Here is a 28,000-nt window from a genome sequence, read left to right as displayed (position 1 = left end):
AGCGGCGCCGCTCGGCACATCAACAAGTGAGTACCACCTCTGATTCTGTTTATCCGTGCTGAATTAAACATGAAATTTAAAATCAGCTTTTTCATACTGGAATTTTTGGGATGGATGAATTTTTGCACCAACCTGTGAACGTTTTAAAACATTTTGCAACGAGTTTTCGCGTCTTGGCGCGAATTCTGCCGGCTTTCTGCTCGCAGGGTCAGGGTCACGCTCAGACCACAGTGCTCCGGCTTGTTGTTTTGACGAGGCTTTTACGCTCAAATTTGCAGATAACGTCGACTGATGAGCCACTTAGTATTTTGTAATCATTAAATTCATTAATCAACAAGCCGTTGTGAGTTGTTTCAATTTATTTTGCATCGTTTTATCCGCGACAAAGTATTCCTTGTTCTTTGTTCTCTCTATTGTCTCAAATTCAATGGTATGATTTAAGGTATGAATTGAATTTTCTTTATGGATCCAGCAAGGGGTCTATCGAGTGTGTTATTTAATTTAAACAGCTTAAGAAAAATATCTGCAATTGCCAAAGAAGGGAGTAAATAAATTCATTTTCAAATATTGCCAATTTCTAAAAAAAAATATTGAGGCTTGCAATTTTCACTCAGAGTTTGCCAGTAATTTTCTTCCATATTTTGGTCGTTCAGTCTCAATTTCAACATTTGGACAGTGTTCATCTTTATATTTAGAATTCCATGATTCTCAGGGATAAAGAAACTTAACTGGGCTTTGAATCTTAGAGGATTTCATAGTTGACTTGGAGGTTTTATTACTTTGGAGAATTAATTTGGCTTTAGGTTACAAAATTCAAGAGAGGGAGAAAGGTAATCAAATTTCCTCGCAATTTTCCGAAAATTTGCTCTCTTGCACGGGTTTTAAGCCAATTTTAAACGGCTTCAGACTGTTTTTGAAGTGTGATGTAAAAGAGACTTCAAACTAAAGTGATTAGTGTCCAAAAGAGTCGACTCTCTATAGCATTCTTTTGTTAAGGAAAACAGAAATTGGGTATTTTTAAAATGCATGCGCTCAAATTTTTATCAGTTAAAATTTTTAATTAGGAATCATAATATAACTCCTAAAAATAGAAAAAGGAATATTAACTTAATGTTAAATATTCTTTGCCTAGTGTAAAAATATTAGTCTTGGGTCTGGGTGGTTGTGTGCGGTATGCTAATATGTGGCCACAGATGCTAATGAGGAAACAAATGTCCTAATTATTGAAGTTGATTTTCACCGACGCGACCAACGCGGGAAATGTTTACATGAGTGTTATTCATTAACTAAGCTCAAAACAAAATATCCCTAGTTCTTTTTAATATAGATCTGATCTGTTCACTGCATGACTAATGGAATATTCACGGGTAAAAGCTTCCGAGCATTAAAAGAGTAGTAGATCATCTGGTTCAAATAAAACTGAAACAATAAGGCTAGTCTGTATAAAAGAAATCAACGATATCTTTTTTAGAATTTGTCTTTGAGGTCTAAAAATGCAAAATATTGAACTTAATTGGTTTTTACTTTCAAATCGGACACTGCAAAATCGTGGGAAATCTTTGTTGACAATAATGCAAATAGCGAGGACTGAGTTCCTACTTGAAATCTTATTTTATTTCAAAACAGAGAGCTTCCCTAAAAATGGTTTACACCGCTGGCTAGATCTCGACGAGATAGGAATCAAAATCTGTCAAGAAATTATATATATGGTCATGCGCTGTAAACTTTGGAGTAAAAATGAGCAAAATTTTATTTGTAGCGAAATTTTAGGTCCTTTTTATTATTGAGCATTGTAGAAAAATTGGTAAAACGGTTAAAACTAACCATTTGAATAACTTTATAGCTAACAATGCATTGAGATTTTAAAAAGTTTATTTCTAGCATTCCTCTTTAAAATGTAGAAGAAATTTTGAAGCAATTTTAGACCAACAAAATGCCACTCGAGGTCAAATTTATTATAGAAACAAAGTGTTTAATCTTGGAAATTCAGTTTGCGCGAAGCTCCCCTTTTTTAAAAGAAAATATTTTCGCAGTCATGAATATTTGGATAATTGTGATTGTTTCTTCAATCAGCTTCAGAAATCGTTGATCAATAGAGAAAAAAATATAGATAAATTTGAAAATCTGGTATTCCCCGTATGTTTATTTCCCGCAAAGCACGCATCAGCGTATGCGTAGGTTGTGTTTTAGCATAAAGTTGATTGGGTCTACGCTGTTTCCTCATAGAGGAAATGTGAGTGCCTAATAAATCTGGTCCTAGAATTGCCGAATAAACACCCACAACACTTCTTAACGGTACACTTTCATCACAATAATTTTGGTTGCAATTGAGTATGTTAACAATCGCTTCCTTATTTCGATTATAAATTAAATTCCAATTACTACAAATTTTTAACAATAGAAAAATTCAAAAAGGGGGCGTTATTCTAGCTGCTTGATGAAGAAACTTGTTGGCTGTTGATAAAACTAAAAATAAAACACTGATACGTTTTCTGCAGATGAATCGCATGTGGAATATTTTCCTGTCACTCTAAAGCTCACTATAGAATAAATTAGAAAAGTGTGTGAATGAACTTTTCTATATACAATTAATACATAAGCGAATTGCAATAAAAATACACGCATACAGAGAAGACGACAAACAAACAACAGCTGCTGTTGATAGAAGAGGGAATTAGTTGAAAGTGATTTAATTGCTTTTCGCCGGCGCACTCGATGTTCTCGTCGAGAAAGCTCTTCTCTGTCTCCGGTAGTCGCAACAAAGTGTCCTCTGGAGTTTCATTATCTGCAACATCGTGTTTGGAATCGCGATAAGAACCAGCTTGTCGGCGGTCAAATTGAAAATTCTGCCTTTGTTCGTGGCAGCGCGGGTTCGAGCAAAACCCACGCGTCAGCGTCACCATTCAAATTAAATGGCAAGCGAGCGGAAAGAGCTGATCGTGCCCTTTTGCGAATATAGCGGCTTGCTTACGTAACGAGAGGAATATAATTTCGATAATTTCAATTTTGACACAAGCCCAGCAAATCCCGAGAAATTATACTGGTCTTAAAAAGGGCCTCTAGCATTTTTTATGTACAAAAGTCACACAAGTTCTTCAGCAAGTATAAAACAGTTAAATAAAAGCTGTTCACCTTGAAAAAATCAGCGGGATCCAGATTCGTGCGACGCGCAGATATGGCGTGCGGTGGAGTATGGCGCGAAAAAATGGTCACGTGAAAATGCGCGAAAATAAGCAAGTTTTGGTCAATTATTTGCATTACTTGTACTAATTGTGTCTTTTGGATCGTAAAAACAAACTCTTGACACTCGCACGGCAATCCAAAAAGAGCTTTTTGTTTCCCACATTCAGACGCCATCTTGGGTCTGTGCAGTACGAACCAATTTTATCGCATATCTGGCTCCCGCTGGAAAAAATATTATTTTAGTTTTGGTTTAAAATTTCGTATTATACTTGACCTTTTTATCGAACTCAGTAACTAACAAGAAACCCTTTTTTCTTTCTGGTTTTAAATTATTTTTATTTAGCATCTGACATGTGTTGTTCAAACGAATTATCGGCTGGTGTTCGCTCAGCTGCTAAACAAGAAACTCCATGAAAATTGACTCGTGTCTTCATAATAAAGTGCTGCAATTAAACGAGAATAACATATCAATCCCAGCAGAGAATCTCGCATTTCCACTTCATTGTTGTCTTTTGATTCACGAGGTTTCACACTCTTGGTGGAACATAATTAGAATATTATGCAATTGTAAATAAATAAATGAATACAATTTAATCTTTTAAATCATTTAAATGATTTTCAAATAACATTTTTTTAAACCAGACATATTTACAGCTCCTAAAATCAGTAATGTCAAATTTCAAATGTTAAATTTCTACTCCTCTTTTGCAGAAAATAAGTCGTCTATTTATTTTCCACGTCTCCTCTTATTTTAATGAAATGAAGATTCCGAAAAGCAAAAAGTTACAAATTCTAAGAATTTCCCGCTGCTAGTTAGGGAGTTTTAAATCAAACGAATTTCCCTAAGCAACTTACTTCTTTAATTCCGACGGCACAGTGCTTTCAAACTTTGCTCTGCGGGCGGCTCTCACAGTCAGAATCGACTTGCTGCGGGGTAAAGAGACTGTTTGAGAGCTCACTTGTTCGCACAAGGAAAGCTGAAGCAAAACCAAACGCGCACTCACTCAGTCAGCCCGTTTTCGCGGATGCTCCTAAACAATTTGCTCTCTCTGTACTTGCTGTACAAACATAACCATTTCCCAGCCGTCGTGTTTTGCGTGGAGTCTGCTGATAAACTGCTCTTTCAGCAAATGAATCCAAAAAGGTGAAAAGCAGCCACTTCACTTATCAAGCAATGAACAATTCCTTTCAACAAACCTGGAACGCAGCGATATTAAATTCCACCTCTGTGATCTCAGATATTCAGTTCTAAAAGGATTTTTTGCTTAATTTTCGCGTGGGTTTACTAAAATTTTAACGGTTGGAAGGGTTTTTTGGACAAAATATAAATAACTTTCCGCATGTTGACAATTTGCTCGAGGCCCGTCTGCTCACGTTGCCGTAAAATCCTATAATTAGCAAGTAAAAATGCTCCTGCTCTTGTAAAATACAAATTTACATACCGTTCTTCTATCTATTTTCCTTTTAAAGACGACGGATTCACAAGAGGAAGTGATGCTAATTCTAACAGTAAAGCGTAATTAATCAGGGACACTTCTCAACGGAATGAAGTTTCACAAATAGTAAATGATGGAAAAAAATTGGTGTCAATGTTTGTATTTAAACCCAATCAGGAGCAGAGAAAAGATATATCTAATTTTTTAGAACCTCATTTTTAAGTGAGTTAAACACTCGATGCCATAAAAATCTGTCTAAAACAAAATTAAATTTAAGATGGTGTAAAAATCCCGTGAAATTCTTGTTTTGAAATTTCATTTCAAGATAAACCAGATAAACTTTTTTAGGATAAATCTGTATTTTTATTTTTAAATTGACTAAAAAGTTAGAATGTGCAACATAAGGTGAACACTGTATCACTAAAAGGGAACTATTTATTTAAATAATTTCCACGCAGTGAATTTGAGAGGAAATTTTGGATCAAAAAGATCTCCTTTTATTGAACAAAATTCCAAATATCTATTTTTGTGGTCTTGAATTCAAGGAATGATACTGCAAAAGCCTGGAAAATTTTGTTGCCAATGTGTGTGTTCAGGAGTCTTTTAAGGGTAATTGTCAATTTTACCGACTTTATTTCTCCATCCTGAATTTTACATATGTTGTTAGGGGTGTTTCATAGTGTGTAACCTGAAATTTTGAGCAAAAAATTCGGGGGCTTTTGTTGGGAAATCGTGATTTTCGAAAACGGAAAATTTCAGATAGTAAATCCGAAATATCAAGGTATCTTTGGTCCAGATTGGAATTTCGATGTAGTTTTTTCACCTCCACACGTAACTTTTTCAGTAAAACAAATTTGCCATTGGTCAAAAATTTGTAGGTCAAAGGTCAAGGTCACAAATTCGCATGCCAAATGTTTGGTTAAAAATATCGCAAAATACGCCCCCTCGGATTTTTTTCATGAAAACGTAAAAAATGTAGCCCTGAATTTGTAGAATCGAATGGTCAAGAGAAATCGATGGAGACTCTAATAGATCGCGAGATATTTTGAATTTAAGGATTCGTGTCGGGCGTCCGGCACGACGACAATATCATCCGGCGATTTTACTTTCGTAATTTACGTCGGAATTTGATATGTAACCCACATGTTATGCATATGATTACCTAGAAAAATAAACGAGCTTTCTAGTGGTGTGCTTAAATTTTGTTTTGGTTTCAAACTTTTCAAGTAATAGCGGCGCGCGAAAATAAAATATAAATATTTCAAATTTTGATATTTTTGTAAATCTCAAATCTCGGGTTCTAACCATCAGAATTGCAAAAACTACCCACCGTTGGACTCGTCTCGACCTTCCCTAACCAGCTGAAAGGTTTAGGGGTGTTTACCATCCACCCCTAAATTGCTAAACTTCAACCCCCTAGAAAAAAAAACAAAAAAATGTAGCGTCTTACAGTTAGGGGTGGAGGGTAAACGCCCCTAAACCTTTCAGCTGGTTAGGGAAGGTCGAGACGAGTCCAACGGTGGGTAGTTTTTGCAATTCTGATGGTTAGAACCCGAGATTTGAGATTTACAAAAATATCAAAATTTGAAATATTTATATTTTATTTTCGCGCGCCGCTATTACTTGAAAAGTTTGAAACCAAAACAAAATTTAAGCACACCACTAGAAAGCTCGTTTATTTTTCTAGGTAATCATATGCATAACATGTGGGTTACATATCAAATTCCGACGTAAATTACGAAAGTAAAATCGCCGGATGATATTGTCGTCGTGCCGGACGCCCGACACGAATCCTTAAATTCAAAATATCTCGCGATCTATTAGAGTCTCCATCGATTTCTCTTGACCATTCGATTCTACAAATTCAGGGCTACATTTTTTACGTTTTCATGAAAAAAATCCGAGGGGGCGTATTTTGCGATATTTTTAACCAAACATTTGGCATGTGAATTTGTGACCTTGACCTTTGACCTACAAATTTTTGACCAATGGCAAATTTGTTTTACTGAAAAAGTTACGCGTGGAGGTGAAAAAACTACATCGAAATTCCAATCTGGACCAAAGATACCTTGATATTTCGGATTTACTATCTGAAATTTTCCGTTTTCGAAAATCACGATTTCCCAACAAAAGCCCCCGAATTTTTTGCTCAAAATTTCAGGTTACACACTATGAAACACCCCTAACAACATATGTAAAATTCAGGATGGAGAAATAAAGTCGGTAAAATTGACAATTACCCTTAAAAGACTCCTGAACACACACCAATACATAAACTCGCCCCTTAGGATTCAGTTAAAGCCTAAATTGACCTGAGGAGCGCTGTAATTTTTTTGAGAAAATTGGCTGGAAAGTTACCGTGCTTTTCAAATGGTAATGGCTGTCTCCTTACTTGAAATCCGATTTAATTTCGAAACCAAGAGTTTCCCCAATAAGAAGTGGCATACACCGTTGGACAGATCTCAACGAGAGGAATCGGAATATGCCAAGAAAATATGTTCAAGCACTCTAAATTTTGGATAAAATTGGCAAAATTTGAATTTTTACTATAGGAAGGTCCTTTTTTACTATTGCAAATTGTTGAACAAATGGTTTATGGCATCCAACAATTCAATAACTTTCAATTGTTGCCTTTTATCATTCCACTTTAACAAATTTGATCATTTCTAAGGTCCTTGTCGTGTCTCATTGGCTGTTATATAAACTATAAACACAAACAAAAATAGTTTTCCCGCGTTAGGCGCAGTGGTTTTCATTGATCATTAAGGTACAGCAGTGAAAAATCTGTTCCATAAAACCAACATTTTTAAATCTGCCATCCCTCAACCGTTTTATCGATTCAAAACTTTATTGTTAGCTGACCACGATAATAAACGCGCAATACACTTTAATCGCGAGAGTAAGAAGGAAATATATTTATTACTCAGAAGTCCCAAATTAATCAGCACCAACATGCGATGCGATGCCCTTGGGTATTAATTTATTCAATTAAGTGAGCGTCGCGAACATTAAGTTTCCCTTTTGCGGATAGGGTGAACGGCGGCGAGCGCGTGCTCTTTGTTTACAGTGACTCGATCCGGCAAACCATAAATTATGCGGAGGCAAATTAACTATTCATACTCGGACGGCGCAAGGATAAACAGATAATCTTCTTAAGAGCCCGCTAATTCAAGTTTGAAAACGAGAAAAACTGGAAACTTGCTATGCCACAAGAAGGATAGTGCAATCAAATTACTAATTAAAAGTGGGATTAAGGTGTTTATTCCGGGATTTGCTCAATCAGGTTGTTTGCTAACTTATTTTAAACTCACATCCTGATTTGTGGCTCTTGAATGTTTAATATTTCAATTTCGCTTATCCCTTATTTTATAATTTTATGTTAATATGAATACTCTCTGTGAATTTAACTCGGAAAAAGAATTGATGAAATAAATACTATTTTTTGTATAAAATTTTGCATGATAATTAAGAAAATCTGTTGATTTTTTCAAGTAATTTGAACTTTAAAAATGAGAAAAATAATCTAGATTCTATTTTAATGGAATAATTGCTAAATTACTTCAAGTTTATATAATTTTTTTAATTTATTTTTGAATTTTTTATAGCAGTATGTTCTAACTCATTTATCATTTAATTAGGCTATGGTAGCATACGCACGGAATTATTGAAAATAAATTACTCAAGTCGGAACAACGCGCAATTTATTCCAAGTTGAACGCTAACGAACAGTCTGAAGTCTGAACTCACTTCGATACAATTTACTTTTGACGAGCAGGATTTTTTGCGAAATGAGGTTGCACCGAGAGCGCTTCAGAAAATTATTTCAAGTTGGCGCCGGCAATTTTTCACGCCGCGCCTCGCACATCTAAAAATACTCAACTATTTAGTGTGCGCACCACAAATAGGCCGAATTAGTGATTAGGCAGACCACGCCTTTGATGCAAGCCACGAGTAATGCGGGTTGAAACAACACCAACAACCTTTGATATCGCATTACCATCCGTATCATCATCATTTTCACCGCCAAATTTCACGGTTGCAATTCTGACGCCCAATTTTTGTTTATTATACTTTCTCTCTTCAGTGTTGGTTACGAAGATACTCACGTACTTTCATGCAAAATTTGAATCATGTTTCAATATACTGGCCGTACAATACTGGAAAAATTATCATTTCATCTAGAGATTTAATTTTTTTCTTATTAAGCAGCTAAAAATAAAAAAAATACGAAGGATAGAAAAATCTTAGTTTTGATTGTAAAAATTGGCGGTGAAATTTTTTGAATTATTCCACTCTCTTTCCTACAAATAAACAAAATTTTATAACCTGATGATTTACTCTCTTCTAAAAGAGCAGAAAAATGTGTCGAACAAAATCCATGCTTATAAAACCGCAAATTTATTTATCAACTCAGCCGAACTTTATAGTTTTAGCGTGGAAAAATCTACGCTGTGAATGTAGTTCAAGTAATATGGGGTATAAATCAATCACAGAAATTAAAATAACTCTCTAATATCAATAATTTTGCAGTTGTTAAAAATGAAATTTGCCAAATTTTCTGTTTCTAATTATTGCAATGTTTTCATAATTTGTTTTATTTTAATATGCAACGACCGCAACAACAAACAAGTGCAGCAAAATATGGTTTGATAAAATTTTATCTGTATTGAAAATTTCCTTTGAGTTCTAGATAAGAAAAAATAAATCGGATGCGCAGCTGACGTTATAAAATTCAATGCATAAATATAATATCTATTCAGCGTGGCACTCTCGGGTTGTTATCTTGGCTTCATTTTACCATTCACAACAGTTAAGTGTTCATTTTCCTCCTTCTCTCGTGCCATATTCCATTCACGCGTGCTAGTCGTTTTTGTTGGGTGTCTGCTATTGGGGGCGTAATATTGAAAAAGGGTCAGAGCAGGGCAGAATGAGAGCTGCTAGCTGCGAATGAGAATGTGTCTGCCTGTTTCAGATAAAAGCAGCGAGCCGAGTGAAAGAGCGAAAGAGCCAGCGGCTGCGAACGCACCACTCGCGCCACCATGGAACAGGTACTTGACAACTTTCAGCAAAAAATCATTCGTCGTGATCCTGGAAAATTGCTCCCGGATCAAATATCGAATATATATAGCGTGCGTGGAAATCGAGTAACGCCGAAATCCAAGGATCAAGAAGTGCAATGAGCGTCACTTTTCATTAGCACGCTGCCACGCTGATTCTGCGTGGCGTTAAATGCACGATGGAAAAATCGGCTTTGGCTTTTGGGATTAATATCTGTTACACTGGCGAGCTTTCAGCTGTCAACAATAATAATTAGATTATTTAGGATTACTTTCAAAAGCCCCTGATTTAAATTCGATCATGATTTTTCTTTCGAATTATAAACGAGACTTTTCTTGCCTAATTATGGTAGTTAATTTTTCTGCTGTTTTGTTTCGAGGTATGAAATTATGAAGTACGTTTTAGAGGCTTTAATTTATTTATTTTATTATTTTAATTTTTTATTTAGTCTAGAAAAATAAAGTTTGTCAATATTTATAAACTAATTATTCCAGTAGCAAGTTCTTTTAACGCATTTTTTGCCGTTTGTTACGATCTGTATTTGAATTATGAGAAAAATATTTGTTTAGCAGTGAAAGAAATGTTGTACTATTTACATACTAAACAATCATCTCTTCTTTTCCCAATATTTATATCTCAATTCCATCTTCTTTAAACTAAAACTAGAGTTTTCACACAATATTATTAATAATTGAAAAAATTGCTGAAAAATACATTTAATATTTTGCAACCTTGATGGATAAGATTTTCACCAAGTTTCCTCTCTATACATTATTATTTTAGAGGTGATTAAAACGTGAATTACAAACCGAAAATTTTTTATTCTGTTTTCAGACGGACAATATGGGCCCGATTTTCACGACTGCCGAAGACCAGAGCCGGATCATAGAATTGAAGCGGCTAGAGTGTAGCATCATGATAAATCAAACGGAACTGCGGCAAGGCCACTGTCCACCTGTGTGGGACACCATCATGTGCTGGCCAGCCACGCCACCCGGTGAACTCGCCATCTTGCCCTGTGCCAACTACATCGCTGGATTTGAATACTCTGTGATTATCAATTTATTTATTACATGGTTTTGGCTCTATAAATTAATTTAGAGTCGAAATACCTGATTGAGTGTGAAAACAAAATATTTTAAATTTCGTTTTTCCCCGTAAATTAGTTAGGACAAGGAATATTTTTTAAAGACCGTCTTTGACGAAGTTTCTGAGCACACCAATCCATTCTTGAGGGTCGAATTAGGTAAAAAAGGATATTTTTTCCGACCAAAACGTCCAGCGTGACGTGCGTAGCACAAGTAGAACCTTTTTTCCCGCCAAAAATATGAACCTGCGCATGCGTCAGAGCTGTTACGCCAACCGCCGGCTGCTAACGACTGACGTGACGCCTCTCCTCGGCCTCACCAGCTCTGACGCATGCGCAGTTCTCACATTCATATTGTTTTGGCGGGAAAAAAATTCGCACGTCGCGCTGGACTTTTGGTCGGAAAAAATATCCAATTTACCTAATTCGACCCTCAAGAATCGATTGGTGAGCTCAGAAATTTTGTCAAAGACAATCTTTAACTTATAAAGCGTAAAAAAGTTTGCAAAAGAGTCCGGTTATTTCCAGATCAAAATGAACAGTCAAGTTTTCGTCCTTTAATCAAAGTGCCCTGAAAGCTTTTTAAACTAAACTTCAGTTAATTAACTCGTATTTTCCGGTGAAAAAGTTTTGACTTTGCGAAATTTTGCTTAACTGCTTTAGGGGTTTGCCAGTCGTCTGTGCACAAACGAGTCAACGTGGTTCGCCAACGAGCAGAACGATCATTGGACCAACTATTCGATGTGCTTCAACCACCCGCTGGCTACGGTCGTCATCAAGCTGGCCGATGTCGCAAACGTTTCGCACACAATTGTGAGTATCGAAAAACTTTCTGAATTTCGTGCAAAGAGCTCAGCCAACTTCCCCGCAGGAAAAAATCTCTTTTGCTTTTAACGGCTCTCGCTAATGAAGTTTCTCTCAGAAATCCACCCACATGCGTTGAGAAATTTCGTCCATAAGGCTAGTTTACCTTTTCAGCCAAAGTGATTGAATAATTATGTATGATCTTATTTTTGGAGATTCAAAATTCTCAAAGATGGATTTCAAGCCCAGCGTGCTGCAAGCAAAAATGTTTTTTTTCCTTTTTGGGATTTTCTACTTCTTGTTGGTACTCTGCCTGATTGTGCTTTTCCGCCCGCACTCAAGTAGGAGGAAAAGCTGCTCTGCTTGTCGTGAGGGAAGCTGTCAACGCGCGTGGTATTATTAAATTCCGATAAAAGAAGACTGCGCCTGCTTAGTTAAAGTCCTCTTTTGTTAAAAAAATTTAATAAAATGCCATTAGCCAAGATGCGAAATTGGCGTTCATCTTGTTCGAAAATCACCATTAAAAGGTGTTGTATATTTATATTTTTAAAAATCGTCTTACGTTTTAAGTATATGAACTCCTAAAATTATTAATAAATAGGAGTATGCTAAAAAATGTCATTTAAAAAAGCTTGAAACAATTGCTCGCAGATTTATTACTGTGTCCTCGAAAACAGTAATCAAATTCAAACTACAGTAGAAGACATGACAATGAGCCAGATTTATTTTAGAATTATGTACTGGATGCCATACATTGTCCTATAGAAAACGTTCTAAATGGAAATGGGGAAAATTTAATATTATTTTCTAAAATGAGACAAGTACAGACATCGTAAATTTGGCATGGGGTGTAGAATTGAAACAATTAAAAATTCCGAGAATTCTTTCAAAAGAGAAGTTTTAAATTGAAATTAATCAGTCTTAATTTAATCCTTAGTAATTCCCCAGTAAACCAAATTGTCTGCGTTAATATGGAAGAGGCCTAGATATAGATTATAAATTTATATTAACCATGGAACAGTTACACCCTTGCAGCTAAATCAAAAGTTCATTTCCTGTAATCCATCACTATTTATTTTCCTCGTTCATCACGCAGCACGTGTTGGTCTTAATGCAAAAAGTTTTGACCGAGCTGAGTTCCATAACGCAAATTGCTTTTTGCAATGTGGAATTTTTTCCCCTTTGCGGAAAGCTGCAATAATTTGTGATTGATGCCGTTATTAGTGTCATGGGCATGCGTATAATACATACGATTGCGTGTGCTTCCGCCACTGATCATCCAAATAAGCAGCCATGCACTGCCGCTCCCCTTGGGCGCTAATTTTGTGCCGAATTTGCCAGTTTTACCGAGCAGATCGGTTGGCAGGGAATTAGCGTTGCGAAGAAGGAAGAGGCAGAGCTAGGCGCCTCGTTTATTGTGTTCGAAAGCTGCCAGCAGGAATATAGGCTCTTCCAGATTATTGTGAGGCGCTTAATGGAGCCGCACACCCTCCGGTCTGATCCTAATTTTAGAAAGACAATTGATGGGGTGCTGGTTTATTCGCCGTGAATCAGAGACAGGGTAAAAGGGAAGCAACTTCATCAGGGGGAGTTTTTTTTAAAGATCGAGAGCTAAATATCGCGACAATAATTTAGCCCCTTTTCTATTGAACACGTGCTGAGAATAAATTATTAAAATAAAGCTAGTTGGACAAAACTAGATTACGAAAGAAGGGACATGAATGGTGATTCCATTCCATCTAAAATACTGGCAAATGTCAGAAGTTGGAGCTATATAGTTTAATTTGCAAAACTGAAATCAATATTGTCAGTCCGTTCGTGTTGCAGAGCTTTTTATGCTCCCATTGTGTGTGATAATTGGAGGGAGATTACCGTTCCAGTATGTAGTTATGGCTTATTCACGTACGTATTGATTTTCTGACCGTGTTCATAAAATGAAAAACCTCCAGCATGAAGCTCACACTGAAATAAGGGATTTCAATTTAGAGCCAAAGTCTCCCAAAACAGTAGAAAGTTGTCCTGGGGTCCTGCGATTTTGATCAGCGGGGTCCAGATGTGCGGTAAAATTGGTTCCCGCTGCGCAGATCCAAGATGGCGTCTGAATGTGGGAAACAATGTATTGCCGTACGAGTGTCAAGAGTTTGTTTTTACGATCTAAAAGACACAATTAGTGCAAAGCAATGCAAATTATTCTTTTCGCGCATTTTCACGTGGCCGTTTTTTTGCGCCATACTCCACCGGACGCCATATCTGCGCGTCGCACGAATCTGGTAATCATATATTAAACTTTCTGCCGGTTTTTGAGTAATCCTTAACTTTGTTCAAATTTATTGCAGGGCAAAATTGACGTAGGATTTTATTTAAAATTTATTTTTACAGTCCATTTATTTTAACTGAATTCATTCCATAATTCCCATCCAGAATGCAAATAATAAGCAATATGAAAAAATCCAATGACGGCATGTATCCGAAATGAACCCGAGTCTCAATATTTGGGGAGGAAACACGCCGAAATTCGGCGGGTCGGGCACGTGTTTGCCTTTGCTATATTGGGGTTAAAGGCCAGCCAGCCAAGGGGTGTTTGCCCTTGATAGCAATCGCTTTGATGCGTGGGCGATTTCTTTTATTGCGCGCTGTTTGCGCGTCCGTCCAGCACCTGTCGCCACTTGTCACGATTTCGGTGCTAATGGTTTGTTGATTCAGCCAAATCGCGGACACGTCAAACGCAGCCTACGTCCCACGCTTGAAATGAGCTCGCCGCGATTGAAGACTCGCGATTGATGACACTATCCGTCCGCAATCGCAGCCGCACTCACTACTTCTCTTTGAGTCTGAATCTCAGGCTCTGACAATAATGAGCACCGACAGGTGGACTGAAATTAAATTCTTTATTTGCGACTTGAAGCCACGCGCAGCTCAGCTACGGAATTTTTAATATCCCGCTTCGAAGGCAAAACAATGTTCCTTTTCCCAGAAATATTTTAGGGTTTTCGATCATGAGATACGTATTTTTTTTATTTTACTCGTCTCCATTCCAAAATAAAAAATATACGTAAACAACATAGGATCACAAGCTAAAATTAAATCGGATTTTATTTAATTTTCCATTCCTTCATTTTTTCTATTTACGAAGAAATTAATCAACGCTGACAGTCAACAGAGTAAAAAAATAATCCTCTCGGCGAGTATTCGAGGTCAACACACCGATTCAATTAAAGGAGTAAAAGCGATCTCTCATATATTCCTTGCCCAGCGGCGACGAGTGAAACGAATGCGTTTATTCGTCCCGAAAGTGGCTCGGCCTGTATTTCAGTGGAAAAGCAAAAAATATTCCGACGAGTCTGATACCCATCCACACGTCAGTCGCGCCAGGCTGAAAAGGCTCCAAATTGAGCACTTGGAGAGGCGCCGCTGGAAAGCCTTTGTCATGCGTCCGCGGACGTGCGTGCGTGTGTCACAGCAGCGCAAACAATATTTAAACTAATTACGATTCTCACTGCGTGTCTGTTGCTTTCAAAGCGGTTCTCAACAGACGAGAAATAATGCAAAACATATACACCGGCGATGCATGCATTATTCCAGACGCGACGACGAGATCGCGATGCTGCTTTTTGCCTCAGTAATTTCGCGAAATTGGAAGTGCTCAATGGAAATGCCGCGAATAATAAATAAAAGGGTGAGCTAACTTCTATTTGCAGAGACGAGATTCCTCGCTCAGAGATAAACCTCTTCTCTTCTCTTCATCAAAATTCAATTTTCTGGCTCGTTCCCACCGCCCGCATTTCAATTTCCGACACCGGATTTTTGCTTCTCAATTCGGTCATAGGGCTCCATTCTTTATTTTCACCGAATGAATGAAAACCCACTGCGGCAACAAGCTGAGCAAAATATTTAAAAGAAAGCACGTGTGTGAATTTAAGTTTTTTTTATTAAAAATGAAGAAAAAAATACTTAAAAAATGGTACAAAAAATGCTTAAAATTTCGAAAAGGAATGAATTTAATCAAGACAATAGACCGATATCAATTTTTATTATAGATATTCAATAGAACAATAAATCTTTAAGAGAGAGCGAGGATTTTTTCTCATTCCATCCAGATATTTTTTCCTTTGTAATCTTAAAAAAAGGTTTTAGCTCTTTCCAGCAAGCTTTTTTTAAAAGAAGATTTGATTTGCTCCGCTACAAATTAAAGATTAAAAAACTCGAACTAAAATTCACAGCTCTATGATGATGTTTATTCACATCACATCCGAGCTCGAGGCCAAATCACGCGAAATCAGCGAATCTGTTGGATCAAAAGTGAATCGGGAAACAGGGACATGCCAAATGCGTCATAAAAGATGCGTCCAGAATAAGATGAAGCAGCCTTTTTGTTGTTCTCTCCCAAGGCCGTGCTCGGTGTATGATTGATTTCCCGAGAGGTTTTTCGCCGTCACGTCGAATCATTCAATGTGCCACTTTTAGTACATCAATGGCTATCTTTGTTTAAATGTAGATTAAATATTTAAGAATTAAATTAACATCTTTTCTTAATTTGTGGGTGATGTTTTTCCTGTTCTTTCAATTATTCTAGATACAAAAATTGGCTGAAGACGTAAAACATTTTAAAATTGCTATAAATTTATAAATGATTTTTCGTAATTATTTTTAAAATCAATTTAACTTTGTGAACAACAGAAGATAACAAATAATAATAATTAACTAAATAGGTCAATTTACTTAGCAGGACATTTTGCAGCTTGTGTCAGACTCATTTTTTGTTTTTATCACAACTTAGGAAATGAAAAAAGTCTATGCTCTGTATCACGAAGTCTACACACACAGACAGATAGAGCTTCGCTATGAAATGTGTTAATTTACACAGCAAAAAGTGGAAGCCGTGACATTTATGGTGTGTTAGCGTGTATCACGCGGCTTTCCACCCCTGGTAAACAATCGCGGGCGTGCCAAAAAACCCCGGTTTAATCCGGAATATTTTTGAATAATATAGTTTTTTATTGTCCATACACTGGTTTTGGTCATTTTTTTAGATAGTTATTAAATTTTCAAACAAACTGTAATTTTGTTCTTTTATTGAATTATTTTAAGGCAGAAATAATCCAAATTAGCTCATTTGAAAAACTTCTATCCCCGTGTAGCGTTCATGTGTAAATCCCACCTTTAAAAAACTTATTTTTTGCCATATTTTTACTTCATTTCCCTAATTTTAACTATAGTTAAAACATTTCCTCATTCTGAAGGAAGCCCAATTAAATTAGAATTGTTTACGGCGGCTTGTTTGTTTTCCTTTATTGATGTGAATGTGGAATTGGCTTTTGCCGAATGAAAGGAATGTCTATAATACGTTCTGTTTCCTTGAATTTTGAAAACAATTGAATTCATCTCACTCAGACTTGAGGAATGAAATTGTTATGTCTTCTGTTCACAGGAGTGGATGCCGATTTTGAAGCCGGTGGTTCACGTGGGCTTCGGCTTCAGTTTGCTCTCTCTGCTGATCGCCTTCGGTATCTTAGCAACGACAAAGTGAGTTTCCGCTCCGCTCTCATGCGTGCATATCATTATTTTTGCTGGCGAGTTTTCCACCTTTTTGTTTGAGTTTGCCGCCACCGAACGCTTTTGAGGTGCTTTGCAACAAATCGAGTGGAGTATAAAAATATACACATACATTTTGCACCGCATGTTATGTCCTTTGGCAGCTACCCGAGTGTGCTCTTCTCAATCGAGGACCTTGCTATTGACCGTCTCCAATCAATAGCAAAACGCACTCGCCCCACAAATAAAAAAAATATTCGCGGAAGTTCAAACGCAATTAGTGGCGAACTGCTTCAATCGTGTGCTTTGCAACATTTTCCCTGTTTTCCACTGTAATTAGTTTTACACTTTGAAACTATTTTCCCGGAATTTTTGTGAATGTTTTTCTGGTCTATTTGTGGTGTTCAAAGCGCGAAATTGTTCGAGAAATATAACAATTTTCAATACATTTTGCGCACAGTAGACGTAATATGGTGTCACCGAATGATTAATTTAATTGTACCTCTTCTACTCCTGTACATGCTTGCATTCTAGTCGTGAAATGACCACCTTTTGTTTGTTGGAAATAATATTCTTCAGAAGATTGGTGCTTAAAAACCCTTCAAAACAGTGACTAAATAACGTCTAAATTTGCAAGCCCTATTTTAAAATTTCCTTCGAGAGCGAAAATCAAGTGGAGTTGAATCTCAAACTAGTGTGAAAGTCCCCAAATTTCGACTGGTTCTTTTTCTCATCGGGGTCCAGATTCGTGCGACGCGCAGATATGGCGTGCGTTGGAGTATGGCGCGAAAAAACGGTCACGTGAAAATGCGCGAAAAGAAGCAAGTTTTGGTTAATATTGTGACGCATAATTTGCACTAATTGAGTCTTTTGGATCGTAAAAACAAACTCTTGACACTCGTACGGCAATCCAAAGAGATATTTTTGATTCCCACTCAGACGCCATCTTGGATCTGCGCATTTGGAACCAATTTTATCGCACATCTAGCTCCCGCTGTTCTTTCTGAATTTTTTCAATGTTGGCTGGGAAATAAATTAAACTGCGCAAAGCTAAATTTATTTCTTTCTTCTCTTTTTAGATGTTTGAAATCGATCATAATCTCACTAGGATTGTAAACAATTTGCAAGTGCGTAATATAGGATTCCTATTCCTTCAGTCTTATACTACTGTACGTATTTACCCAGACCAAAATATTCCCCTCTATTCATTTTTGCACGAGCACATCCGAATCGTCTTAGGCGGGTCTCAAAACAAATATGGTGATCCAAATGCGGCGTTGAATTTGAATGCCCGCTCACGTAGCCACTTATAAATATATCCACTGCCACCCAAGCGTACGCGGAACGGAATTGGTGCCGCCGTAAAGTTGAGCAAGAATACCACCTTTTCTCTTTCTCCATCTCTTTCTCGATCTCTGCCTGCAGGAAACTGAGGTGCCCACGCAACACGCTGCACATGCACCTCTTTTCCTCCTTCATCTTGCGCGCTTTCATGGGGTTAATGAAGGACACGCTGTTCGTCGAAGGCCTCGGACTCAACTCGGACATCGTCGTCAAGGGCAACGACACCTTCTTCAGTCAGCAAGAGGTTGCACAATTTTTAATATTTATTACCCTTAAGTTTAATCGAAATAGACGGTAGAAGCTGCTCTTTGAATTTAATGATTAAAAAACATAATATAATGAAACTTAACTCGACATTACTCTGCAGGTTTTTAAAAGAAAGAAATTGATTTTTTGTTAAGAAAATTACTCAAGAGCAAGACAAAATTATTAATTACTGGCGGTATTTATATTAACTTTTTTTTAGAAAATGCTGTAAATCAATTTATTTAACGCATTTCCCTCAAACCAGCATAAATTAAAATTTGATTAATCAAGATATTATTATTAATATTATTACTCTTTGATTTGGATGCACATTAGTAAGGGCTCGGAAAATGGGTGGATAATTTGCAAGATGTTATGGTCCATGGATTTTTTAAACCAAAAACCAAAATATTAAAATTTTTAAATTTCAATCTCTTACAATTATACTCATTATTTTGATTTACAACCAATAGCTGTTACAAGCTTTGATTTTATATTTTTTTTCGCCAAAAATCTTCCTTTTAAAATAACTTTTAGCCTACAAAGCTTTCCAATAATTGCATATTTTTTAAGTTTCGAGAAAAATAAAATAAAAATACAAAATTTTTATATTCGTTAAGATGCAAACACTCGAGGTTGGTTTTCGTAGAAACAGACTTCATCTTCGTTGCTGAAATGCTTCCTTCTTTATTCTTCCGACAAGTTTTTTCGGCGTCACAATAGCGGTCTATTTCATAGAAAACGCATCTGTCTCCAACAGCAGCCACCAACAGAAACTTGTCGGTAGAATAAAGAAGCGAGTATTTCTATCATAATATGGCAAATCTTTATGGTTTGGATAAACAGAAAAATTCCTCCCTACTTCGTTTTAGTTTTCCAAGGTCCAAAATTATTCTGACCAAGCGTCTTTCTTTGTTTCGGATTTTTTATCTTATTCTACTGTATCTCAAAAAATTTATTTTCTTATTGAACACGATTGAAGTCAAATGCATATATATTTTTTCATTTGAGACAGAACACGCAGAGAAAGCGGTGAGAGCCAAGTTTACCACTTGTCTAAGTGTATTTTTGTGAAGTTTGTCTGCGCAACGTTATTGAACTTGCAAACTCAAATTGTCGAGCAGAAAAGCTTTTCCTCGTTTGTTTTCCTCCTCCACAATACATTAACGTCAAAAGAAACTCCAGCGGTTTAGCTTTTTATTAAGAACATTCAATTTTTTGTTGCTCTGCGAGAGAAAAGTTCTGTATCAAGTTCGTAGCTTTTGTTTCTTCTACAACATCAAGTGAGAACAAAATTGCCATGAGTTTATTTTTTCCCAGATTGTAAAGGTAATTTGTGTATCGGTGTGTATATATTTTCCTTAAAACTTTAGCCGTGCTTGAAGGGGTTTATCTTCAAAATAAACCTTTTGTTTACATTCCAGCACCAACTAATTGTTCGAGCTGAAGTTAATTGAGATAAATACGGTCGAATTTTGTTTGGAATGCTTAATCTCGACCTCTTGCTTCCATGGAGACCGTTAAAATCAATACGCAGTCCACAGGAGCTGCGCGGAAAAGACGCAAATTATTAATGCTCTTATCTTTTTGTCCTGGCAACTTGAAATAAATCACCTTGCTCTTTATAAAAGTAAAAAAACAAACTGTTTGAAACGCTGCTCCTGTGAATTTGTTTTCTTTTTGTTTCATTTAGAGGATTTATTGATACTGAGTAACAATAGAGATATTGTTTTGTTTTGTCGGCTGCAGTAACCATGGAGGGGATTGTGTTTGAATACTTAAACTCTAAAAGGTACGCAGGAATTCAAATATAACCTTTATTGCTAAATTTTTAAATATGCTAATTTTATTTAAAAGTTACTTGACCTTACTTTCATGGCATATTATTTTTGTTCCTCTCTTCGAGATTTATCCGATTTATTTAACGGCGAAATTTAGGAAAACTTCTTTTGGTTACATTAAAAAATCCTTCAAACATAGAGGAATAAATTTAGCAGCAACTTTTCTTAAAAATTAAAAGTGCGCTAGCTAGAAAACATTTGGTTTCTACACTAAATCGTAAAGACAGTCTTTGACGAAGTTTCTGAGCACACCAATCGATTCCTGAGGGTAGAATTAGGTAAAGTGGATATTTTTCCGACCAAAAAGTCCAGCACGACGTGCGTAGCACAAGTAGAACTTTTTTACCGCCAAAAATATGAACCTATAAGCGAGAAATGCGCACACTTTACCTAATTCGACCCTCAAGAATCGATTGGTGGGCTCAGAAACTTCGTCAAAGACGGTCTTTAAATAGCATTTCCAAAAATGTTTTTTAAGATTTTGCAGTTTATTGCACGACAATAATAGTAGATGATAAATAAAAAGCAATACATATAAGGCCCCATCCCTTATAGATCGTCTGAAATGTCGTTATCGTATTTTTTATTGATTTCCGAATCTGACCAATTTTTCCAATCGAAAGTTTTTCGGGGAGAAGAGAAAAACACGTTTCATTGGCGTGTGCAACGTCACCCTTTTCAATGCGTCTTTGTTCGTGCCATCTTGAAGATCTGTGAAAAGGGATGAAACATATGAGGTGCTGATAAAAAGTTTCATAAGTTGCACGCGTCAAAAGCAAAGTGCGTTTTGGTTCGCTCCTCGTTCTGCTCGCTCGTAGCGAAAAAATGTCGATCGGACAAAGACAAATCACGAACTGTATAAATGATTTCTTATAAATTTTAGAATGTATTGTCTGTGGATACAAATCAAGTGTGCGCTGAATGTCAATTATTTTGATGGTAATTTTGGCCCTGGGAGTACGCACCAATATGCTACAAAACTGATTAAATAGAATCACTAAATAGAACCAATGAAGAAAAGTAAATATTTTGCATAAACTTCTAATTACGTGTTACTAATATTGTGGAATCAACTACTGCATGAATTAAAATAACTCAGAGACAAAAACCAGGTGAAACAGAAAGGGAAAAATTTGATTCTCTAATAGTTGATTAATTGTTTTTCGTGTCAAGATATAAGTTATATTCTTTTTGTAAGGACACAAAAGACAATTTTGTTTGTACTAGATTTTTCGTTGTAAACTAGCTGTAATGTAATGTTCGTTAATAAATATTTTTCACAACAAAAAAAACTTCCAACCCTCCGGAATCGATCGGAATATATACTAAATGACGCTTCCTATGGTCTTATGGAAATGGTTACTCGTTACTTTTATTTATTTATAATTCCTGTTATCCATTTTATTTTTGTTATTTATTCCATGACTAATTTTGAAGAAATAAATTAAAACTGAAAAAGTCTGGTTCTCAGGAATCGATTGGAATGTACAAAAATGACGTTTTGGAGGGGTTTCATCTTTTTACTTTCGTAAAAAATGAGGAAAGAAATATCCTGTGTCTCTTCTGACAAAAATAACAACCCTCCATTCAGTTGGCATATGATTTGCAGTGCGATTGAAGCGTGTGTGTGTGTCTGCGGGCGCCCCGATTTCAGCAGCTCTTCCGAAATCGCGACTGAACGCGGGAGCTAGTGATTATAGCTGTCACGAGCAGCAAATGTTTGCCAGACCACGCGCGAGCGGTCTCAGCTGCTTTTTGTTTGCCGCAAACGCACTCGTTTGTCCATTAACGAAATCACAAATCGTCGACACACGCGCGCGGCTTTCAGCCGAATTGAAAGCGAGCATTACGTACGCGCGCGTATATTAATATTTTTGCTTGCGTTGTGCAGAGGAACTGGGCGTGCAAAAGTGTGACCAGTCTGTGGCAGTTCTCGCTCGTAGCCAATTACTCGTGGATCTTGATGGAGGGCCTCTATCTGCACAATCTCATCTTCCTCGCACTCTTCTCCGACTCGAGCGCCATCACGCTGCACGTCGTCCTCGGCTGGGGTGAGTACCCTCTGCTTGCTTTCACCCTTTCTTTGACCCAAAAGAGGAAAGCTGAATTTAACCACAGAATTTTTCTGGCTTTTTTTGTGTAGAAGTAAAAATGGTCTTTAGGACTTTAAAATGGCTTGCAAATAAAAATAGATAATTCAGCGGGGGCCTGATTTGCGATAAAATTGGTTTGCACTGCGCAGATCCAAGATGGCGGCTGAATGTGGGAAGCAAAAAGCTCTCTTTGGATTGCCGTGCGAGTGTCAAGAGTTTGTTTTACGATCCAAGAGGTACAATTAGTTAAGAGTAATGCAAACTATTGACGAAAACTTGCTTCTTTTCGCGCATTTTCACGAGACCGTTTTTTCGCGCCTTACTCCACCGGACGCCATGTCTGCGCGTCGCACAAATCTGGCCCCCGCGTTGAGCTAATGAAAACTTAAGTGTAGCGTTTCCTGCACATTCTGGCGTAAAGCAAGTTTGTATCAAACTCGATCCTGTAGATGTCGCTATTTCTGTATGATAAGCGCTTCTCAACCTTCCACCTTTCACTGACCGATCAACCTCCGCACGCAATGGGTCTAAACTCGTTCTCCGGCCGGGAGATAAAGTAGTGCGTATTCTAGAAGCTTAATGCTGATGTATTCAAATAACTATAGACCCGAACACACGGGTCCAATTGCTATACGCTTACCAAAAGGAATTTAGACGCATTATTTATCTTTGCCCGGCTCAACAATCCCGCATAAGTAAATGCTGTGAATTTTAGACAGCAACAAATCGACCATGGAAGTGTCAAATGAGGACAAATCATGAAATATTTAGGTCATTACAATTCCGTCCAAAACCATCAATTTTCTTGGGTTTTTTCGTGCACGTTGTCTGAAAATTATTCATTTTTTAGTAGCTGAAGGATGACTAAAATGATAAAAAACAATTCTAATTAATTTGAGCCAAAATTTTACAATTGTATAGTTTCTGATATAAAATTGCTCGTCTCTTGACTTGGTCGGTACGACAAGGAGACCAAAAATTAGGTTTGAAAGTTGCCACGACGAAAATGAAATCGCAAAGTTGCTCTTCTGGCTCATACACAAAGTTAAACCTCTCTATGAAACGTAATAAAATTTATCTCTCGTGCGGGTCTTTGAAGGAAAGTCAAACCATAATTCATAAATGTATAATCCTCCTTTTACCTTTCAAGAAAATACTTCTACAGTTGTTGAAGCTTGCACAAAATGTGTCTGTTTTCCCTTTAGTGTGGGCACAAATTCTCTTTTCTCTAACTTTCTCAATAAATTCCATCTCAAGGGAAATTCCTTAACCTTTTCCTGCTGAATTTCATTTTATTTTATTTCTCCCGACGAGTAGGCAGACGAGCGATTAATTCTTTTCCTTGATCGTGACGCAAATTCAAACGCTGCTGACAAAACCCGATGTAACGTTCGTTGTTGGTTGGTTTTTCCTTACAGTTAAAGCTCCTTTTGTTTGTGTGTTTTATGTCCCGCAAAAGTGAAATGGAAACACGGACCCAATTACCGCGGCGCCTCTGCCTGTGGCTTTCCGAGAGCTCTCTTCGTTCGCGCGCGCCTGTCGGCAAGACAGATATGCAACCGGTGCGGCAACAGAGCCTCGCCGGCTGCATACAGTTTTCAATCTCCAGCGAGTGATATTAAATTTCTTCCAATATGCTTCAGAGACAGAGACTTTTGTCAAGAAAATTATTTCTTAGAAAAGATGTCGGTTCTTTCAACCGGAGAGTTTGTATCAAATTACACTGTCGTGAAAAATGATAAGTTGCCCTCCTTGCAATCGCCATATATCACTGCAGATTTTATGATTTCTTCGTGAAAAGATGATTTTTACAGTTTTCTTTGTCCAATTCAGGCAATTTAATTGATGTATTTCAATAGTATTTTAAAAATTTGACTATTTATGGAATCTTACTGTCCATGAACCATTTTACTCCAACTCTAATTGAAAATTTCCGCTAAATTTCTCTTAAAAATAAACTATTAAAAATATATTTTAAAGAAACTATTATAAATTATCCTTGAGAGCCGAAACAGATCGTCTTTGATGAGGTTTCTGAGCCCAGCAATCGATTCTTGAGGGTTGAAATAGGTAAAGTGATTATTTTTTCCGACCAAAAAGTCCGGAGCGACGTGGTAGCTCAAGAAGAACATTTTTTCCCGCCAAAACAATATGAACCGATATTCGAGAACTGCGCATGCGTCAGAGCTGGCACACGCCAACCGCCGGCTGCTAGCGGCTGATGTGACGCCTCTCCTCAGCCACATCAGCTCTGACGCATGCGCAGTTCTCGTATTTTTGGCGGGAAAAAAGTTCTACTTGTGATACGCACGTCGCGTTGCACTTTTTGGTCGGAAAAAATATCCACTTTACCTAATTCGACCCTCAGGAATCGATTGGTGGGCTTAGAAATTTCGTCAAAGATGGTTTATCTATTTAGACGTTAATTTTAAGTGTAGTTCAAGAGTCTCAAAGTTGAAAAATTCATGCACATTTGGTTTTAGCAAGTAATCTGATGCTGAGATAAAAAATCAATCATATGAAATGAAAACCCCTTCCATAAAGATTACGTATCAAAATAATGCACGCAACGGGCACGCAATAATTTGATCGAAAATGATGGCATAGTCCGCAATAATGGAATAAAGCGGATCAGGATTGACGCAGCAAAAAATGGAAGAGCGCGAGTTGATAAAAGGGATTTATTCCATCATTATTAATCAGAGCATATATATTCACTCGCCGACATATATACATACATCGCACCGTTGGCAAGTTTACATTTTGCCTCGGTTAGAGGGGATGAAAATGCAAATTTCTTCGTCCTCTTCGCACTATCTCCTCTGCATGCTAATATATTGTGGCAAACTTCTGCTTTATCGAGTTTCCAGGAATTTTCTAACACGCTCGTATATCCCTGATTTTTCTCTATTGAAAGGCATCCCTGTGCTCGTGGTCGGCATCTGGGTGATCGTGCGGACTGTCTTTGAGAACGATTTCTGTTGGACCACCCAAAACACCTACGCCTCCCTCGTCATCCGCATCCCAATCATCGTGTCAATTCTGGTAAGCTAAATACAAACTCTCGAGAGCGCTCAAAAGGAAAAACGTTTATTTTTGGAGACCCTTCCTTCATTTCCTGGGAGTCAACGAGGATAATAAAATAAAAACAACTTGTCGTTGCCTCTTCAAAGGTGGAACACAAATTGGCTTCCTTGCCTTTTCCTCCGACGCTGAAATAATTTCTATAAACCTCTTTTCACAGAAAATACTGTTGGAGTGTTTCAGAGCAGAATTCCTTTTATGGCATTAAGCTGGAAAAATAGAAAAGTTTTCAGCTGAACATCACCTTTTAAATAATTTTTAAAAATTTGTGACAAGCGATTTGCCAAAGGCATATTTAACATTAATATGAGATGGAAAAGTGTTTGCAGCGACTCTTGCACTTCGCGTATCTCCTTGAACGTCTCTGCTCTATTTATTACCGATCTTATAAAACGTGTAAATACATTATTGCGATGAATAAATCACAACCAACGTCAGCATGTTGCATATTTTCAAATTATTTCTCCGAAACAGCACATCTAATAAAACAATCAATTGAAATCTAGAAGCTTTATTTTGAATGCCAATGACTTTCCACCAGATCAACTTCGTCTTCTTCCTCAACATCATCCGCGTGCTGTTCCTAAAGCTGAAGTCGTGCATCACCGAGGAGACGCGTAGATACAGGTATAGGTGAGATATCTCCAACCACCACCCCGAATATCCCGTTCAAACCATCGGTGTTTGGCTTTCTCGCGGAGAGGGCAAAGGTTTCTAAACGCTTTCCGAACTTTTGTGGCGCAGAAAATGGGCCAAGTCGACGCTGGTGCTGGTGCCGCTGTTCGGCGTGCAATACGTTTTCTTCCTGGTACTTTCATGCTTCATCAAGGACAACCCAAACGTGGAGCTCTTTTGGCTGTTCGCTGACCAGATCAGCTCCTCTTTCCAGGTGAATAGAATTGTTAATTAATTTCCAATTTATTCCTTTGTTGGCTTCGTCCATTGCTATCGCGCTCATCCATATTTCGCACGCATTCTTCTGCCATCAATGAAGCACTCGCGCCAAGCTCGCTAATCTGATTAGCTTCTTCTGTGTGTATTGATGAGTTGGGCGTTTCCACTATATTCGTTCACCAACTTTTTGCAATGCTAAATATGTACTCATACGGGAAATAAAATAAAAAATATATAGATCGTGCATTGTGTCATTCGTAAATTTTGTTGGATTAATTTTTATAAGGAGTGTTATTCAAAAATTTGTTTAGAATCGTTAAGGATCAAAATTACTACTCGAATATTTTTGTCTTAAAGTCGACAAAATTCTAAATTTTATTTTAAAATCTTCATAATATTCTTCGCTCTTGAAAGTTGTTTTAGAGCTTAATGAAAAATCGCAGATTTTTATAAAAAAATTGTAAGAGATACATAAAAAAACAATTGCTCCTACTAAAATTAAAATACATTAAAATTGGACCAGTGCTTTGAGAAAAACGTTGTACAGTGAAAATTAATTCATATATCGATTTTAAATCAATATGCAATAAAAAATCCCTTTTTACTCTCAGGGTTTCTGCGTGGCGGTGCTGTACTGCTTCCTCAACACGGAAGTGCGCACGGAGCTGTCAAAAAAGTGGCTGCGGAGTCCGTGGCACCAGAAGAAGGGCACCGGCAACCGTAATGGACGAAACTCGTCCCGCGGCTGGCGCCTGCGGTGGTCACGCAGCTCTTACGTCACCTCCAACATGTCCATCGAGTGTCGCAGGGTGGCCAACGACCACGCCCGCCGACCTGCCGTCTGCGTCCCTCTCTGCGAGGAGACCAAGAGGGATCTTCCCAAAAAGTGCATCTGTGAAGATGTGAGTACCAATTTTCGTTTTTAATGATTTTTTTTAAATTGAAAAATTAAATTCTTAATTTTGATTCTAAAACGTTTTAAAAATTCCCTTGTAGCACAGCTCTGTGCTGATTAATTCAGGATGGAAATTTTTCCTCCTGAATTGATCTGATTGTGAGCCATGTGATAATCTTTTATTAATTTCTCTTGGTAAAATTATGTGCAGAAATGAATATTAAAAAAGCCACTTTAATCTTCCATAAATATAGTGATGAGCTTGCACAAGCCAATTAAAAATCGATTATCAGAGTTCAATACCAAAAATAGGTTTCCCTCCCCGCTTTGCTTAACTCGCCATTTGATCTCATCCCTTAACTCTACGTTTTCCCTGTGCTGCGTAGGCGTGCGAATGCGAAGAGGAGGCGGCAGTAATTGAGATGTGATGGCGCGATGTGCTTTTCTGCAAAAGACCTAGTTGTGCTTCACAAGATCTCTAAAACCAATTACTAACAGATCAA

General features: G+C 37.3%; 1 protein-coding gene across 2 annotated transcripts; it reads left to right on the top strand.

Moving 5' to 3' along the window:
* LOC135940326 (secretin receptor-like) lies at positions 1-27,992 on the top strand. 2 transcript variants are annotated; one of them, XM_065485169.1, is made up of 12 exons: positions 1-26; positions 9,592-9,667; positions 10,512-10,727; positions 11,428-11,577; positions 16,997-17,091; positions 18,526-18,688; positions 22,423-22,582; positions 25,542-25,669; positions 26,250-26,335; positions 26,453-26,597; positions 27,214-27,504; positions 27,884-27,992. In XM_065485169.1, exons 2-12 carry the CDS (start codon positions 9,659-9,661, stop codon positions 27,923-27,925), a joined length of 1,485 nt encoding a protein of 494 aa, XP_065341241.1. In that variant the 5' UTR covers positions 1-26; positions 9,592-9,658; the 3' UTR covers positions 27,926-27,992. The 2 variants fall into 2 exon arrangements, with proteins under 2 accessions (XP_065341241.1, XP_065341240.1); XM_065485168.1 differs by having other exon boundaries at positions 26,250-26,341.
* Positions 27,993-28,000: the final 8 nt, after the last annotated feature.

This window comes from Cloeon dipterum, chromosome 3 (assembly GCF_949628265.1).
Source record: "Cloeon dipterum chromosome 3, ieCloDipt1.1, whole genome shotgun sequence".
Lineage (NCBI taxonomy): Eukaryota > Metazoa > Arthropoda > Insecta > Ephemeroptera > Baetidae > Cloeon > Cloeon dipterum.
The sequence above is the reverse complement of the archived record's forward strand: the minus strand, read 5'-3'. Positions and strand labels throughout refer to the sequence as shown.

Coding starts and splice junctions, on each gene's coding strand:
- LOC135940326 (XM_065485168.1), top strand. Junction 25,670..26,249: donor CAATCATCGTGTCAATTCTG/GTAAGCTAAATA, acceptor ACTTTCCACCAG/ATCAACTTCGTCTTCTTCCT. Junction 26,598..27,213: donor AGATCAGCTCCTCTTTCCAG/GTGAATAGAATT, acceptor TTTTACTCTCAG/GGTTTCTGCGTGGCGGTGCT.